The sequence below is a fragment of the Rutilus rutilus genome (genome assembly GCF_951802725.1).
Source record: "Rutilus rutilus genome assembly, chromosome: 24".
Classification (NCBI taxonomy): domain Eukaryota; kingdom Metazoa; phylum Chordata; class Actinopteri; order Cypriniformes; family Leuciscidae; genus Rutilus; species Rutilus rutilus.
The window spans coordinates 27,703,926-27,721,940 of NC_140228.1; the positions used below are offsets into that span (position 1 = coordinate 27,703,926).

Here is an 18,015-nt window from a genome sequence, read left to right on the forward strand (position 1 = left end):
AGCTATTAAATGATGTGTGTATGCATTGAATGCATACATCATTGTATACATGTTTTAATTGCATTTTGAAAGTATTTTTAATTCAGTTAATATATTTTCAGATTAAATTCGTATCATGTTGTTGACCCTGAATATCAACATGCAGCAGATCACGTACAGTAAATAGGAAGTAATACACTGAAGTAATGTAATAAGTGATGCATGTAGTCATGATTTCCTCGAAATCCAGTCATAAGTGGTCACTGGAGATGCATTTCACACACGTTAGTACCATATGTCAATGACGATCTGTCTCAGCGGACCATTTGTGATTGGATCACGCAAGATGGATGGTAATACAAGGTGTAAACAGGGCCTTAGATTTCCCGCTGTCAGTCACAGTTGAGTCGATATTACTAGAACAAGGGTTCCCGCTGATGCCAGTGCCCTGTGATTATTGTCCTTACTACATCCACTCTCAAGAGAGGTGAACGGCTGGTCATTACTCAGCGTGCAGCGTGGATTACGTGGGTTTGAACCCATTGATCTGTGTCTCCTCTGCAGTACCTGGAATAATTCAAACCGGGTAGAGGCTGTGACTGGATCCATAATACGCCTTCCATCGTGGCTTCTCGCTAAACAAGTTTTCTAGCTCTTTCTTCTGTTCTTTCTAGACCGGTAGGCCCGTGTGACATTTTGTCATACCGTGTTGAACATTTCATTGATTTCATTGTGGTGTTGATATTCACTATGCCACACTGAATTTCAGCTGACGAATCTCAAGGGACTCGCGCCAGACTTGAGAAATGCTGCAACGTCTAGAATTTCATTTATGCTAAGACCAGCTAAGACTTGCTTTTGCCAGGAGCATGACACAGGTCTGCTTTGAAACCTTGGTAAAGCAGAAAAACAATAAATTGACTTACTAATAAGGTGGCTACAACCTGTATACTGTGGATGAATGGATGCCTTGGGAAAATGTACTTGCCGAAGGGAAATTAGTGTTCAAAATGGATTTGTGTTTGTTCTCATGACTTAATTGCTTTTTCGGTCCATGGTTCGACTTCATTCAAATTACTATTATTATTTCATATTTAGTTTTTCAAAAATATGATAAAGACACAATTGTAACTGGAGGGACAATCAAACTTGTTCATGGTGTACTATTAAGCTGTACAGATTGAAACCGGGCGTTCAATTATATGGTACCAGTAATTAATAGTCCACCCAATAATGAAAATAATGCTATAATTTACTTGCCCTCAAGCCATCCTAAGTAACTTTCTTCTTTCAGCCGAACATATTATCCTGGCTCTTCCCGCATTTGTAATGGCATTGAATAGCACCCGAGTTTTTGAGGCTTCAGAAAAAGCGCTTCCATCCATCATAAAAGTAATTCATACGACTCCAGTGGGGTGATAAATGCCTTCTGAAGCAAAGCGATGGGTTTTTGTGAGAAAAATATCAATATTTAAAACTTTATAAACTGTAATCACTGGCATCCGGCAACAGCATTATGTGCATTCATGAGAGAGGTTCCGGCGGAAGGGTGACCTCACTTTAAGCCTGAATGCACAGACCGAATATACTGACACACATCCGTTTGTTTTCTCAACTATTCACATAACTGAGAGAATACTTGTCGAGATGGGTATTTTGACATCATTTTGTGTGTATGTGTCCGTTCAAACGCAAGTAAACGCGAAAGAGGAATCAATTCGGTGTCCAAACGCGGGGCCTGGTCCGTACGGATCTACGTGTCCCTGTCCTCAAAAATGTTGGTACTCAAAAGCTCTTCCCTCCACGTTTTCTGCTGCACATCTTTTATTTTAAAGGGGAGGTATAATGCCCTATTCACAAATGTATGTGAAGTTTTAGCTCAAAATACCCCACAGATATTTTTATATAGCATGTTAAATTGTCCATTTTTGAGGGTGAGCAAAAACGCACCATTTTATGTCTGTTCCTTTAAATGCAAATGAGTTGCTGCTCCCGGCACAGAGGGCGGAGCTACAACAGCTTGTGTCCTTTTACCTCACACAGACATGCACTGAAAATTTCAAAAACTTTTAGCCTTTTATGTTCAAACCGGATTCAGACAATTTATGAATTTATGTAGCTGACGTGTAGTTATCTTCTAGTCATTGATTAGCATATTCTGTCTTGATAATCTATAAATTGTGTTCAGGGGGCGGGGTTTATATAAATCTAGGGTTGGTGATGTCACTAACCCGGGAGGAATGTCATGTAGTCTCTACCAGCCGTTTGTTGTAGTCCTTAAAAAGTGATTTATTTAAAAGCAAATATCTCCATTTTCTTTGAACTTTGAGCGTCGTAACTTTGCAGATGTTGTTTATGCTCAAACAGCAACGTTACACACTAACTAAAGTTAAAAAAGTGAAATCATAATCAACCACCCCTTTATTTTTTTATTTTTTTATATTCCCAATATATTTTATATTAGCATTCATGCCTAATGTCATTTGATCAAAGTACTGAGATCTGTTGATCAAGAAGTAGAACAGCATGAAAATGAAGGCTCGGGGCATTGTGGAAGTGATGTTGAAGCATTGTTTACAACAGACTCCAATTTTTCCGCCATCAGGTTCTCTGCATTGAGACGGGCAGCAGTGCTGGCCACCTTGATCAGTTTATTCAAGTGTTTTCAATCCCCCGAACTGTTGTCGCTCACACAGCAGAGGAAAGCATGCTTAGGAAAGTACGCTGACCATCACAGTGTGGTCAAATAGGTCAAATTGAAAGTAAAGCCCTACTTGGAAGCTGTTTTCCAACTTTGTTGTTCCTAAAATAGCTGTTGCTGTTGAAGCCATGACCTAGCGGTCGGTGCACATACTTCTGTAAATTGAGCTGTGGTCCTCAAACTTGTTGTTTTAACCCAATCTTTTTCTGAAGAGGTTTTCAGCTCAACAATTCTCCTGTGTGATGGGTGTGTGCTATCCGCAACAGGACTCCTAACAGTGTATTTCACAGTCCAACACGATCCACTCAGCTTGTTCAATGAGAAATGTTGTTATTAGTCTGGCCTCAGTCTTTTAGCACAAATTAAACTAGTCTATCTTCACTCTCGGCCCCCAGGCGGTGCATCAGTCAGACAAGGAGCTTCTGCATTTAAAACCATTACTGCCATGAACATGTAATAGAGTAAATGGATGATCGTCCTGAAAGAACCTGGCAGTTTTTCAGCATGATGGCCTCTCGGCATTTGTCAAAGGAAGTGAACGTATTTTCAGCAGATACTGTGGGAAAAAAATGTGTGAATTTATAAATGTAACACATTTTGAGAGAAATGTAGCAAGTCATCAGAAACAGAAGTGTGTATACAGTGTATATTGTTACATACATTTTCTTAAAACACACCAAAAACCAGGTCTGCATAATTTTTTTGTTGAACTAGTAGGTGTTTTAAGTGAGTACAAGTCCCCTAAATTGGTTAATTTAAGAAAATGTCAATTGGAAAAAAATACCTAAGGCAGTTGGGCCGCAAACTTCCAAGGGGGACTAAAAAGTATATAAATTAATCAATTATTATCAATATGATAAAGATTATAAATAATGACATTAAAACAATAGAAATATTTGTTGTTTTTTTCCTCAATAACTTGTTTTCAATTGAGGAACATAAGAGTTCTTGACACTTCTGAAGTCACAAAATGAATCCTGCCTAATTAATTGAATATCAATACTCCTAGCTTCTGTTAATAAGTAGCTTTGCCATAATTATGGCAGAAATACTGGAAATAGCTTAGGCTTCAAATATTGAGCCTTGAGTCAAAAAGGTTGAAAACCACTGACCTAAGGTGATAAAAATCAACTAAAAGTAGCCAGAGATTATACTAAAATCATGTTGATGACTCGTACCAGTGTAAAACATGGGCTCAGCTCTCTTACCATCTGTGCAAAACATATTTCTTATTCATGCCTTCATTGCAATGCTTTATGTTTTCCTGAAGCGGTTATAATACAGCATATTTAGATGTGGTGGTCTACCACCTCGACCTGAATACATGATGTTGGAGTTTGTGTGTGCAAAAGTTGCTCCCAAGAGGTTAATTGTGTAGCCTGGAGCTTTAATCACTTTTTGTTGTTGTTGGTTTAGCAAGGAGTTAGTAAATACATTACCCCGTGCTGCTTTGAGAATGTCCTTCTGTTGGAGTTGTAGCATTTGTTTAGCTGTCATTGAGACAAATTAGCAGGTGTGATAATTGTTTTAAATTGTCTGAGATATAAACCCATAAGAAGGCCTGCTGAGAACAGCTAACGAACAAAGCCATAGTCCATCTCCACATACTAATTTATTAGTAAGCTTATTAATGTGCAGATTTACCTCGGGTGTCTTCAAGCTGAAGTGTCTTATTTCTTTGATTATGAAAGAAATAATCAAATACCCCCCAAAAAACATTCTATTGTTTTAATATGAGGAAACGACAAGTCATTTAGTAGGTTATAAGTTAAAAAACTGTGACTGTTTTCACCACAGAAAATATTTATAAGGTAATTGCAACTTTTCATGTCATAATAATACATCTCACAATTCTGAGAAAAATGTTTATTTTATTTATCGGAATTCTGATTTTATTTTTTATTTTTTCGCAATTGCCTTTTATTTTATTGTTTTATTCCGTAGTGGAAACAAGCTTCCATATCATTGATTATCTGGTTTGTGGAGGGTAAAATAAATCATTGTGTCCTTATCTTCATATAGAGATCCTGTTGCCCATCTACGGTCTTTGTCATTAAAAGTTGGCAAATAGGCCAAACATAAAATAAAGGAACTTGTTATTGCCAGCCATACCACACATCTCCTGGTGAGAAGCGTGCTAATAAATTGAGTGGATGTTATCGCAGTGGTCCGACTGTGGGGAGCGCTCCTCTCAGACTTACAGAGGCTTGTTGCTCTGTAGGACGCTCCCATCTGCTCCATATAGCTCTTCCTGGCCCTGCTGGTTCTCCTGCCACAGCCTGTGCCCATGAATAGTGCCCAACATAGACACCTCAGTGCCAGCTTGCCTTGTGATGTAACATGGGATGTGTCCCCTGCCAGCTCGCCATTCACTTCCTCTTACAATCGGTTCACACATGGTGCGGTTTCATTGCTTGAGTCATTGAGTGACATTTAGACGCTCGGCCGCTGTGGGCCTGCAATCCCCTTGATGTGGTGTGACTTCAAGTGATTATTTATACACTCGCGCATTGAATGGGTCACATAAGGAAGATTTTAGTTCTGAAAAAGGGTGTTTGTTTTTAAGGTGGCAAGATGTGGGCAGCAGCTCTGAGAAAGAATAGTGACAAAAATGAGTCTGAAAATGACTTAACGCTTCTTCGTTTGCGTGAGTCATCGTTTGAGCTCTTGATTTATAGACTGATCAGATGGATGAAGCCAAATTAGAGCTTAATCATCAATCTTTGGGAATCATATCAGTGACACTACCTTAACACCACTGTACTCTGTATCTCATGTTAATGGTGGGAAGACCTTAAGAGTCTTGAAAATAATGTTCTACAGCATGGCCTACTAGTACTTTATTATGCTTTTCTATGTACTTTTCTACGATAGGGCAAATGTAAGTTTTCCATCACAGTGGTTTTGTATGCTAGTTTTAAATGCCTAGTACAAATCCTCTAAAATTGTGAATTCTGTCATCTTAACAAGCATTTAGCCATTTCTGTTGGGTAAAGAAGTACAAGCAATAACGCATCACATTATGGAAGTAAAATGGATTGTGCAGATTTGAATTCTTTGTAGCTTAAACATATGGCTTTTTTTGTTTTTCAGTCTACGGTTTAATCAAGTATGGAAGGGCTCATTTTTACAGCAAAAACAAGAGTGAAGGTGAGTGAGAGTTTGAATTTAAATTGATTAAGACCGGAATGAATAAACCAAAACAAGGTCTTCATCATTATAGATGGAGGCTGGTATCCTAACAAACAGGGTCACTTGTAGGGCCTGTTGATGCAGTGTGCATGCAGGACAACATTATGAACTAAGATGAATTATCAGAAGGGCATTGCCATTGTGTATCTGACTTTGGAAGTTTCAGACTGAACAGAATAGAGAGGGACTTGCATGATAGATGTGCAGGCAGGCTGTTCCCAAACGATGAGGGATACAAGTCTCAAGACGATGCAACTCTGAAGGCCGGGAATCGGGCCAGACCACCCCATGGCCAATTGGGACGCCTTATCCTTGGTGCATGGGGCTCTTGGTAGTCCCGGCGGCTACAGCCGGCTGACTTCACATCATCTAGACAGTCTTTGGGCAAGCTGGGGCTTTTCAGGCTCTGAGGAAGTCAGGTCAAGTTTGTATCATGTTGGCATCCCTCTCAAGGGTTCTCAGCTGAAAGCTTTGAGCTTAATGCAATGTTGCATAAAGATAGATTCTGCCAACAGAAATTAAGAGACTATAGCTCAGTTCCAAAAACCTGAGGTACTGTTTACTGCCTACATAGGCAGCACTGCAATAGAAATAGAACCCGACCCCATAAGTGACTGATTTGGACCCCTCTACATATGCATCAACTCTGTAAATCAGACTTGATTTCAAAAGAATTTAGCATTAGCATGTTGCTAAGCAAACAATGTGATACTCCAATAAGCATTACAAATATCACAAATAGCCATCTTCACATGAATCACACTGGAAACCCGACCAAAGACTTTATATATGCAAGGATGGTGCAAAATTACTTTGAATGGAAGAAAGTGCCTATTGGTAAAGTCATTATGTGTTTAGTGTTCTGAGACGCACGCTTATGACTGCACATGCACATTGGCTGGTCTAGCCCTGTGTTTTTTTTTGTTTTGTTTTTTCATGATTTGAGCTTTTAGAAGGCAAATTTCTGTGACAGTTGTTGTCAGATTTCATTGATGATTTCAAATATGAAATGTATTGTAAGCATGGTGAACAGCTTTGTAATTTGATGTTTTCCCATTCAAAGAGATTGGAGCTGTACTTTGGAGCTGAGCCGAGAGGCATTTCAAAGATGGCCGCCGAGTGAAATGTCTGGCCTGAAAGGGACTTTGGCCCGACTCACCATTGAATTCCCTACTGAAAAATACAGCTAAAACCAGCCTAAGCTTGTTGGCTGGTCTTAGCTGGTTTAGAAGGCTGATTTTAAAGGGGTTTGGCCAATTCTTTAGATGGTCAGGTTGGGAGACCAGCTGACCAACCACCTAAAAGCAACTGAAAACCAGCTTGACCACCAGCTACATCATACAAATAGCCTTATTCACATGAATCACAGTGGAAACCCAACACACCGTTGATGTTGCTAAGCTAACAATGTGATGCTCTAAAAGCATATCCCTCTTCATGTGAGTTGCACTGGGAACCTGATTTAATTGCAAAAGAATTTGAAGTTAACATTTTCCTAAGCTAACAAGGTGATATTATGCATAATAATATTCCTAAAATGCTGCCTAGGTAGGCATCTCACTAGGTTTTGGACAATAGTTTATGTCAGATGCAATTTATGAGCTCAGTATATTATAGTCAGTTTATAAATAATGAATGTTTTTTTTGTTTTGTTTTTCATATTTAGAGATGGTGTTCATTTTCTTTCTCCTCAGCCTCTACATTCTCCAATCACACGCTTCCGTGAGCATATACCTGTTTTCTGCCAGCGTGACCCCACCCACACACTTCCCCGACCACACACCAAGCTCCCAAACTCCCATGTGCTTCTATTTTTGTGGGGCTTTACCATTCAAGACTGTTTCCTTTCGGAACTCAGCCAGAAAGGGTCGGTCCTTTTAAGCAGAAGTTTACTTTAACTTAGGTTGTTTATTTTATGTCTTAAACACCTGTGGAATCTGTAATGGGCACATTTTAAGCACTGTGTCCCTCTCGTCTTGGCTGTGTTGACTTTGAATTCACACTTAAAATGTGGAGAGAACCTTTTTCCGAGCCCTCAGGACTGTTACACCACAGTGTGTTTGATCTTCGCTCAAGGAGAGATGACTGAGCTAGCATCTCAGCGGAATCCCGACAAAGACGGTCCTTTTGACTGTTTCTCAAATGAGTTCTAGACAGCGATGGAAAGAGACATAAAGGGAGGAAGGCATTCCCCAGAAACGGCCTTCTAAATTCAGCCTCGAGAGACTCGGAGTGGATTAATGTAGTGTGTCAACACTTTGTTGCAAGCTCAGGGATTTCAGTTCAGTTCCCTATAAGCCTGTTGCTTCAGTGTGAAACCTATTATTTCCATTGGTGATTGTTACTATTAGGTGATTGAGTCAATATTAGGAATGCACCGATCATGTTTTTTCATTGGCCGATTCCAATTGCAGATTTTTTTACAACCAAGTGGGCCAGTTCCGATACCGGTTGCCAATGTTTTTTTTTCTTTGTTTGATCAAATTTGATGTTTATTTGCTCTATTACAGACCAAACTGGCCGTAAACACAAAAGAAATATCTGTAGCCATTTTGAAATTAGAGGCAACCACTGCATTTTAATTATGATCCTAAGATGCTACACACATGCAACATGAGCAGTTGTATTTGATTGATTGATTTAAAGCAAAAATAAAATGGTTTGACTTTAGCTTTGTGAAATTATGCTACATAAAACATACCTGCACAAAACAAAAACAGTAGACGGACTGAATGAAAATGCAAATTTACTCTCTGACAGTAGATGGCGCTTATGGAACAGAAGCGATATGACGTTTCCTTGGCTGCCGTTGTACACAAGGCAGCACTGCCCTTATAAACACTGCTTTAATAGAGTTCAACAGTTCCCGCCCCCTTTTTAAGCAGTGCTGGTATTAAGTATTTTTTCCATTCATTCTTCCCATAGGGATTTAAAAAAAATTATTTGTTAAAAAGTTATACCAAGCCAATCAGTGAATCATAATATTACAAACTTTGGTTTGAAGCAAAAATTGGACAAAAGTACAATGTGTACTAAATGGCTTTAGTGAGGGACAGAACTACAAGCATTGTGAACAGCATAATCTAATTAAAAACAATGGAGAAGTATAAAACTTCTCATGTACAAAAGTTGATTATATATATATATATATATAAACAGTATATTTTAAGTTAATTGCAAAATATGCACATATATAAGTATTGTAAGAGGCTAGAGAGATTACATAATTTGCAGTGCTGCATGGGTGTGGGCGGAGCTAAAGAGATTTTTTTTAATGATTGGTGTGTTTTTCAGTACAGCATCATGGGTAATGTAGTTTTTCAATGGGAGTTCTGCTGTTAAATATGATTTTTTTTAATATATATATATATATATATATATATAAATGATTAAACAATGCAGACTGACGGCTTCTACAGAAGCAAATGCCATGGATTAACAACCTTGTAGCTCACAGTAGGCCTGTCTTTAAAGGTTTGAAAGTTATCGTTCAAAATCAATTTCCCTATGGAGAAAAGGTTTTTACTTCCGGAACCCGACTGTTGAACTCTATAGGTATTATACGGAGGTAAGAGGAAAAGAAAATGCCATCAAAACTTTTTCGGAAGACAGTCAGTTCCCTTCAGAGAGACATTCATATAAACTCCCACCCCTAATTCAATATTTATATTTTTCTTCCAATATGTTGAGCATCACAAACAGTGAGCTTGCTGTGTTTGTGCGCTCCTCTCCTCTTTGCTTCCGTCTTCGTCGTGTCCCATCCCTGGCCTGTGTTGACGTCCTGTTTACCGACTTTGTAATATTTCTACACAAATGACATTTTGGGAAATGATTGCAATGCAAGTCCTAAAAAAAAAATTCTGGTCCGGTTCCGATTGATGGCTGGTTGACCAGTGCATCTCTAGTCACCGTGAAATCAAAATTGACAATGTTTGCTTTTATAGAATATTGCAGTATTTATTGTAAATTATTTATTAGAGCTCTTTTTTTTTTTTTTTAATGATCATGTGCCTCATAATCTTTAATCAAAATGACTGCCCTCCCATCTTGCAGCGACATCTCTTCTCTGATGACGTGTTTACTGGCGTAAGGGCGGGGCAACCTGTCACTCACAATGAGATTGACCAATAGTGAACCACTGTCATCTAACCATAGAATCCATTCCCCACAGACAAAACCAAGTCTCGCCCTACATTTGTTCTTGCTCCAGAAGCCATTTCACTCAGATATACGTCACAATTGGGAAGAAAAGACTGTCGCAACTTCCGTTTCATGCCGACTTGGAAAAAGAAACACAAAACACGTTGTCACCTTGACTTACCATGCAAGACCAACTCTAAAAAGAATCCCACCCACCAAGAAAAGGACAAAGTCAAGCTACAAGTGTAAAGTGTCTAGTAAGCGGACTAGTGCATTCAGAGCTGTCGCGGCCGTCATTTTTACCATTATTTCATCAGATGTGACAGTTCATAATGCAGAGCGCACAAACAGAATGCATCTGGGGAAGTGACGGGCTCAGAAGACTAGGGGGTTGGTTGAGGACGACACACGCACACACATAGGGCTCAGATGAATGGAGTGTGCAAGCTGAGATGGTCTGGAGGAGACGGCAGCTGCCACACATTTCCTGGCTGCTCATAAAAGTTTACCTTGTTTGCGCTTTTGCTGGCACCTACTCAAGGCTCTGACAGCCGTGGTGGCACGCTGGTCCTGAAATGCACTTTTTATTGCATTTATATCCCTGTCAGAGCTGCTTTAGGAGTGAGTGTGTATGTTATAAGTTTTCTCAGTATTACAAAAGCGAAATGAAACTCTTTCTAAAGTATGGCTTCATCGTGCTCTTAAAGGGATAGTTCACCCAAAAAATTCAATTCCGTCATTAATTACTCACCCTAATGTCGTTCCAAAACCAGTAAGACTTTTGTTCATCTTCGGAAACACAAATGAAGATCTTTTTAATGAAATCTGAGAGCTTGCATGCGAAAGAAGACGAGGCTTCAGTGCATTGTAGTGTTGCCGTCATGTCGTGGAGATGCTGTTTGTTTGGATGCAAAAGCAAAACCCCTTTGTTTGGCCATCCAAAAAACGGATGAAATTAGGAATCGGAGGTTAAGATTTATTTATAACGCTGTTTCTGTGCATTAGAACCCAAAAGTTAGCTTGTGTAAAGCGACAGCTTTCTGGGAGAGAACAATTCTGGCTATACACACCCAAGTAAGTTAGAAATACTCACTACACTATTTAACTGTTTTATGCTGCCACTTCAGGACATAACGTTGTTACAGGGAAGAAGACAAATTAAAACTTATAATATTGTTATAATATTGTACTGTATATGAAAGGTTAGAGTAAAAAAAAAAAAAAAAAAACTTTCCACTGCGAAACATTCTACTCAAGTCATGCTTGCAAAATTGTTTCCGGTATATCAGCTTGATCATCCGCATTTTCCGAAGCCGAGGCTCGAACTGATATAATGACGACATTATTAACTGTGTGTTTACAATTGCTTTAGAAGCCTGGGAAGCTAAAGCTCATGATTATGGTAAGAAGCGTTACATTTCCGAAACATGAAGTGTTTAGCCAATCAGAACACACTGGGTCAGCTGGCCAATCAGAGATGGAGGGGCTTTGTAGAAATCAGAGCGCTTCAAGGCTGGGAATAGAGGTGCTGCAATAATGGACAGTATGTCAAAAATAATAGCCATATGTACATAGACCAAGTTCACTTTTCCCAATGTAGGTTGTCTAAATTCTTTCCAGCGATATCATCTTTGCGTCCAAAATGTTCAGAAAACACTTAGCCACCAACTCTTCACATGTCACAAGCTCAACACATTCTGGAACTTGTTGTTTGGTCGTCTTTCTGAGGTATATAACAGAACCATAAAGCCGGATCCTATCCTGAAGCGGGGCTGGACAAATATGAAGCACAAGCTATTTCCCTCAGCATGTTGCTTGCAAAACATCTGATTTTACAACACTGGAAGTCTGAGGCTGTTCCAACGTTTGACATGTGGATCATGGAGTTGGGAAAGATTTCGCATTTGGAAAGAAAAGAGCATGTTTTTTGGAGCAATATGGGGGTAATTTACTAATTTGATGGGCAAATCTACGGATTGTGTTGGTGCGTCATAGTTGCTGTAATATTTTCACTCAGATCTCATCTTTTGTTGTTCTCATTGTTTGTTTGTTTTGTTGTCCCTGTTATGTTAGTGTGTATCCACCAGATGTAAGGAATGGTTGTATTATAAAAAAAAATTTTTTAAGGGGTCATATAATGCCATTTTTGTACAAGCTAATATGATTCTTTAGGGTGTAAATTAAAAGTTTGTAATATACTTTAATTAAAAATTCTCATTAGTATTGTAAGAAAACACTCATTTTACCTGGTCAAAAACAGCTCTGTTTTCAGCACGCCGTTTAAGTGCATGTGTCTTTAAATGATAATGAGCTTTGCTCACCCCGCCCCTCTGTTCTGTGTGTACACCGTTTGAAATAATAACACAATAACCATAACGCGTTGTTCATTATAAACGTGGGATTATGAATTATATTGAGAACGTCGTACATAGAAAACATGCCGTAATGTATCCTGAGTGTAAACAGCCGCATTCATCGTGAAGCCTGCAGCAAAGATTAATATAAATATTAATATAAAGGTTAATAAAACGTTACACTCACTTCTTCTTCTGGAGGTGCAGCAGGAACAGGAATAGTTGGTACCGATCCTTTTTTCAGGATCTTAGCAAAACCAGCTTTATACTGACCCTCGTTTGTAAAGCAGTCTGGTGTGTGAAATGATTCGCGCAAACATGAAAGCATTGACGTTGATCGTGGGGAATATTCCCTTCGAAAACAAACTCAGCCACTGCGTCTTCAGCGGTTCGGATTTAGGAACATCAACATGATGCTGTGTTCCTTATTACACCCAAGAACAGAACACCACAATCTCTTAGACGCCATTCTGCTCATAGACAGTGCTCCAGCGTATCAACAATGAACGTGCCGGTCTGCGCGGACTATGATTGACATCATAGCGGGTCTTTGTTGAAACGCTGCTGTCAATCAACAATCGTGGGAGGGGTGTCCGACCGTGTGATGTCACAAAATCGAACGGCTTGATTTTAGAGATTGGAAAACATATAAGGAGATAAAAAAAAAACACTGGATGGATTTTGATCATTATATGATGGTTGTGTACAGGCACTGCCAACACACATTTCAGTACAATCAACTTGTAAAAGTGCATGTACCATTATATGACCCCTTTAATAAAACTGGGAATTGGGAAAAATGAAAAAAAAATCAAGAAAGAACCTGCCCGCTGTGAATACCCCTTTAGTATGTTTTCTAACTTTTTTACCGGTGTTGAATATCAAAATGAGTGGGCGATATTACCAGCATAGAATTTCCAAACAACCCGATGAAAGAAGGACACAAAGTAATGAGGGAACGGGAAGTGGGACATTCTCTTGCGGGGGCGGTGGAGTTGGCTGAGGTGAGAGGGACACCAGTTAGTGCGTGGGTTTGCATGGCACTGTCCCGTATTGCCTTGGGAACAGCGTGTCAGCCAAGATGCGTGATTCCTATGGCTGGCCTGGCCTGAGGGCTGCCCTGTCTCTGGTCCCAGCACGGCCCCGTACAGGCGCCCGTTGAGCTCTATGGCCCTGTTCCTGTCACAGGGCATGGCTCCACTGTGGGCGTGTGTAACCGCAGAGCTGATGAAGCATACGGTGGGGGCCGGAAGGTGTGTGTCACCCCCCCACCCCCCCCCCCCCCCCCTCGCCCATTTAACCCCTCCGCTGAATCACTATCTGAGGTGTGAAAGCCATGACCAGGTCTGGACACGCCAACGGTCAGAAGCCTAACGCCTTCACAAGAGCTGTATGATAAAGACACTTAAATGCTGACACCAACAATATTCAGTTTTTTTTTTATATTTTACATTACAATTTGAGTGATGGGTTTTCAGAGCCAATGCTGTGTGGTGTTTTTAAATGTGCTTTATAAATATTGTATTGTATTGTATTTTTCCTGAGGTTTCTTGAGTGTTTTTAGCACATTTTTCCTTTTTAGTACTTGTTAGGATGTTGTATGATCTTCTTTCTTCTTTTAATTTTCTGCCAGCCAAAAATTAATCTGAACACTTTGATTAATAATTACTCTTGTCACTTCCTCCTGGCTGCGTTCAGTTTTTTAGGACACTCTTAAAAAAATAATGATTATTTATTGATCTTAATGATTCTTTATTGCTTTTTCGCTGCAGTAACATATACAAACCATTTCTGGTTCCCCAAAGAACTTTTCAGTCATCAGGTATTACAATAACTATTTGTTTCTTAGTCTAACGAACATATTAATAATCTAAATAACTTTTCTTTTTTTTCTTTTTCCAGTATAAAGAACCTTTTGTGCAATGGAAAGGTTCAATGGATGTTAAAGGTTCTTCATGGAACCATAGATGTCAATACTGAACATTTATTTTTAAGTGTAGTGTAAAGCATATTCACATTTACTGTTGATCAGTGAATTTTCACCGGTGAAATCCAGTCCTTTCAGTAAATTTGCTTGAGGGCGAAAGATTTCCACATTTCCACATACCTTTTTTTTTTTTACTGCAAAATTTTGCCAAAATTATGCTAATGTTACAGCACCTAAAGAAATGAATTTAAGAAAGAAAGAAAAAGGCATCATACAGTGGGTAATGGAAGCTTGTTTCTGCCTCAGTATAAACAATAAAGCTGCTAATTGTAAAATACAGTTTTAAAAAAGTTGCATTGTGACACTGTCACACGAGAAGTCATGATATAAACAGTCAAATTGGGAGATATACATTTGCAGTTGTGAGAAATAAAGTTTGTTTCTCTGATTAATTCCCCATATTCGTAAGAAATAAACTCAGTTGTGACATTTAAAGTCACAAAATACTATGTGAATGGAATGTGCTTCCATAGTCCTTGATATCCTTTAATGCATTTCAACAGATTTTACACTGAATAAATGGCAAGGAAAGAAAGGATTTTAGCTGCTCTCTTTCTTTTGATAGTGACAGTTCATCACTCCTTCTCAAATTATCATTTGTGATTCATCAATGCTGTCCTACAAACCACACGGAAGACGCTGATGGACACTGAAGTTTCCTCTGTCGTCTCAAGTTGTTGCTTGCATTTGTGGTCACCGATGTTGGTTTGCTTGCACTTAAGTTTCAAGCTCTTGACATCAAATTGACGAGGCATGTTCCCTGAAAGTGTTTTATGGCAGCACTCTCTTTCAGTGTCTGTTCTTCTGATGTTGATCATTAGATCCAGTTTCATGTTCAATCATGGATGCAGTTATTAGAGAGAGAGTAATTTAAAATCTGACTTGAAGGACCTTATGCCATCAAACTCAAACAACATATGAGACGTTCTTAAAGGAGAACTCCGGTCAATTTTAACATTGAGCTCATTTTTTTGTACATTTGGAGTGCTGTCAATACAGAGAACAACGACAAAAATCGGTGTTGCCTACACCGAGTTATTCTATTTTTAAAATTTGCACCCTATTGACTTCAATGGGGCAAGTAGTAAGCCTGCTTTTTAGCCTCTTAACATCCTTTAAGTGTCATTACAAGTGCACAGAAAATGTGAGTGATTCCTTCCGAGTGAACACGAGTGGATCTGACTGCAGTAGATGTTAGAGATATTAATAAAAATGAAGTTAATTCAGCCAGCGCTCATACCTTTGTTTACATCCTGTTTTCGGTGGAAGGCCATAGTAATCGATTGTCGAGTTCACGCGCATAGGTTTAGTACCTATGATCACGCGCGTGAACTCGACAATCGATTACTATGGCCTTCCACCGAAAACAGGATGTAAACAAAGGTATGAGCGCTGGCTGAATTAACTTCATTTTTATTAATATCTCTAACATCTACTGCAGTCAGATCCACCCGTGTTCACTCGGAAGGAATCACTCACATTTTCTGTGCACTTGTAATGACACTTAAAGGATGTTAAGAGGCTAAAAAGCAGGCTTACTACTTGCCCCATTGAAGTCAATAGGGTGCAAATTTTAAAAATAGAATAACTCGGTGTAGGCAACACCGATTTTTGTCGTTGTTCTCTGTATTGACAGCACTCCAAATGTACAAAAAAATGAGCTCAATGTTAAAATTGACCGGAGTTCTCCTTTAAAATGGAAGATTTAGATCTGTCTAAATGATCCATATACAGCAATCTGGACATGAACCGAGAAGTAGCATACTGATGTAGTGATTACAGCACTGCGGTGCCAATTACACGTGAACACTGTGTCCTTGTCACACTCTTGTCTGCTGATAACCTTCACACTGCTGTGGTTTCTATCTATAGGCAGAGCCTGCCATTAGACAGGATACATGGTGTGAACATTAGCATCAGTGGGTCATAATGATGATTTGGAGGTTTTGTCCTTGAGGAGTGGAGCAAAGTTCGTTATTGTGGGAAGGAGGAGGCGGGAACCGGCGAACAGTCAACAGATTTTAATATCTAAAATAAAACAAATACAAAACGAAAGTAAAAGACACATAAGATAAAACATAAACATCAAATAAGATCCAGGCCTCTCTCGATCTCCACTGTCGTCGCGCCTCCTTTATGCTTCCGCTCCTCCGTGTGAGAGATACGAGACCGGTGCGTCTCACAGGTGTCGCTCATTAGTAATCACGCCACTCGTCCTGCTCGCCACAAGGTTTTAAACTGCTCTCCATTGGTGACTGTTCCAATGCCTTTGCACATTTACTTTTAGGACACTTAGGTTGCTTTCACACTAGCACTTTCGGTTCGCACCCGGGTTCGATCGACGTTAGGACTGCACGATATATCATTTAAGCATCGATATCAAGACGTGTGCGTTCACGATAGTCACATCGCAAGATGTGCGATGTCAGGCAGATCGTAGTTGATCCATGATCCGTATGGACCAGGTCACACGGTTCGGAACACATGTGATTCATGGATTAATTGCAAAGTTTAACCATCGTGGACTGAAAGTTTATCATTTTTACGTGTTTGAGGAGGCAGAGCTGAACACACGAACACTGAAGTCTGTTTCACGTCTATTTGTGCTTGAACGGACACATTCACTCACAGTTGTCAATATGCCCATTGCGGAGAGTATCCTCGTAAACACAGTCGCTTACTGCATGTCTTGAGTGAAGGTAAACAAAACATATGCCTATCAATATATTGGATCCGTGCATTCGGCCTAAAATTTACAGCAATTTAAACCTGCTGCTTTCTGTCATTAATGTTGATCAAACAACAAAATACAAAGAGAAAATCACTTCTGGTGCTTTAACAAAGATTTATTATTTGTAATTTTTACAGACAGTGTAATTTTACATTTGATTATTCAATTTCTTTACCTGAATACTGTTAGACATACCTGAGAATACATGAACATAAAGCACTGTTTATTTCATGTGTATCTTTGTTCTCTTGTATTTATCTATGCTTGTAGTTTGTTTATTATTTTCTATACAAAATCACCCCAATCATTCTTATTAATTATTTGCAAATAGAGCTATTCAAGTCATCTGGTGAAATTCATCTTGGCCTTTAAAGTCATCTGGTTTCATATCGCAATATATATCGCAGAAAAACAAAATGTCGCAATGTCAGTTTTTTCCCCCAATATCTGGGGTCTGGGGTACGGTGTGAACTCCGGTACGCTTCACTGCTGATATGAGTGCAGTCGTATTAAATTACGTAAGTGAACCACTATTGATGACATATGATTTAATAAAACTGTGTGTTTGTGTGTGTCTCACTCACTTTTCTTGACAAGTGTGACTGACGCACAGAAAGCAGAGAGAATCTATATCTGCCTTCAGCAGAGATGGACTCCCACATTCTTTAGATGATTTGCAGCACATTTTCGGCAGATAGATGCTAGTGTCTTTATGTGCTGATGCTTTGGGGAGGAAAAGTGTCTCTATCCACTTTGGCAGCTTCTCCTTCATATCTGCAGCTTGATAACACAAGCGCACCACGCTTTTAATGATAGCTGGGACCCAGATAATGTAATGTGAACTGAGACCAGCAGGGGAGGGGGAGCAATTGAACAAAGTGTGAAAGCCCCTAAAACTGTGGATCTGCCTCAGGTTTTAACCTCTTGCCTA

At 39.4% G+C, this 18,015-nt stretch overlaps 1 protein-coding gene across 2 annotated transcripts in view; it reads left to right on the top strand.

Annotated features, from left to right (window-relative positions):
• fars2 (phenylalanyl-tRNA synthetase 2, mitochondrial) overlaps window positions 1-18,015 on the top strand; it is a 148,976-nt gene that overhangs the window by 18,705 nt on the left and 112,256 nt on the right. The window contains exon 2 of one of the 2 annotated variants that reach the window (XM_084398777.1): window positions 5,774-5,830. The exons of the other annotated variant lie outside the window; for it this stretch is intronic. Coding sequence (XP_084254903.1) covers window positions 5,792-5,830 — 39 coding nt within the window. The 5' untranslated portion in view covers window positions 5,774-5,791. The remainder of the gene's footprint in view (window positions 1-5,773; window positions 5,831-18,015) is intronic. 2 annotated transcript variants of the gene reach the window in all.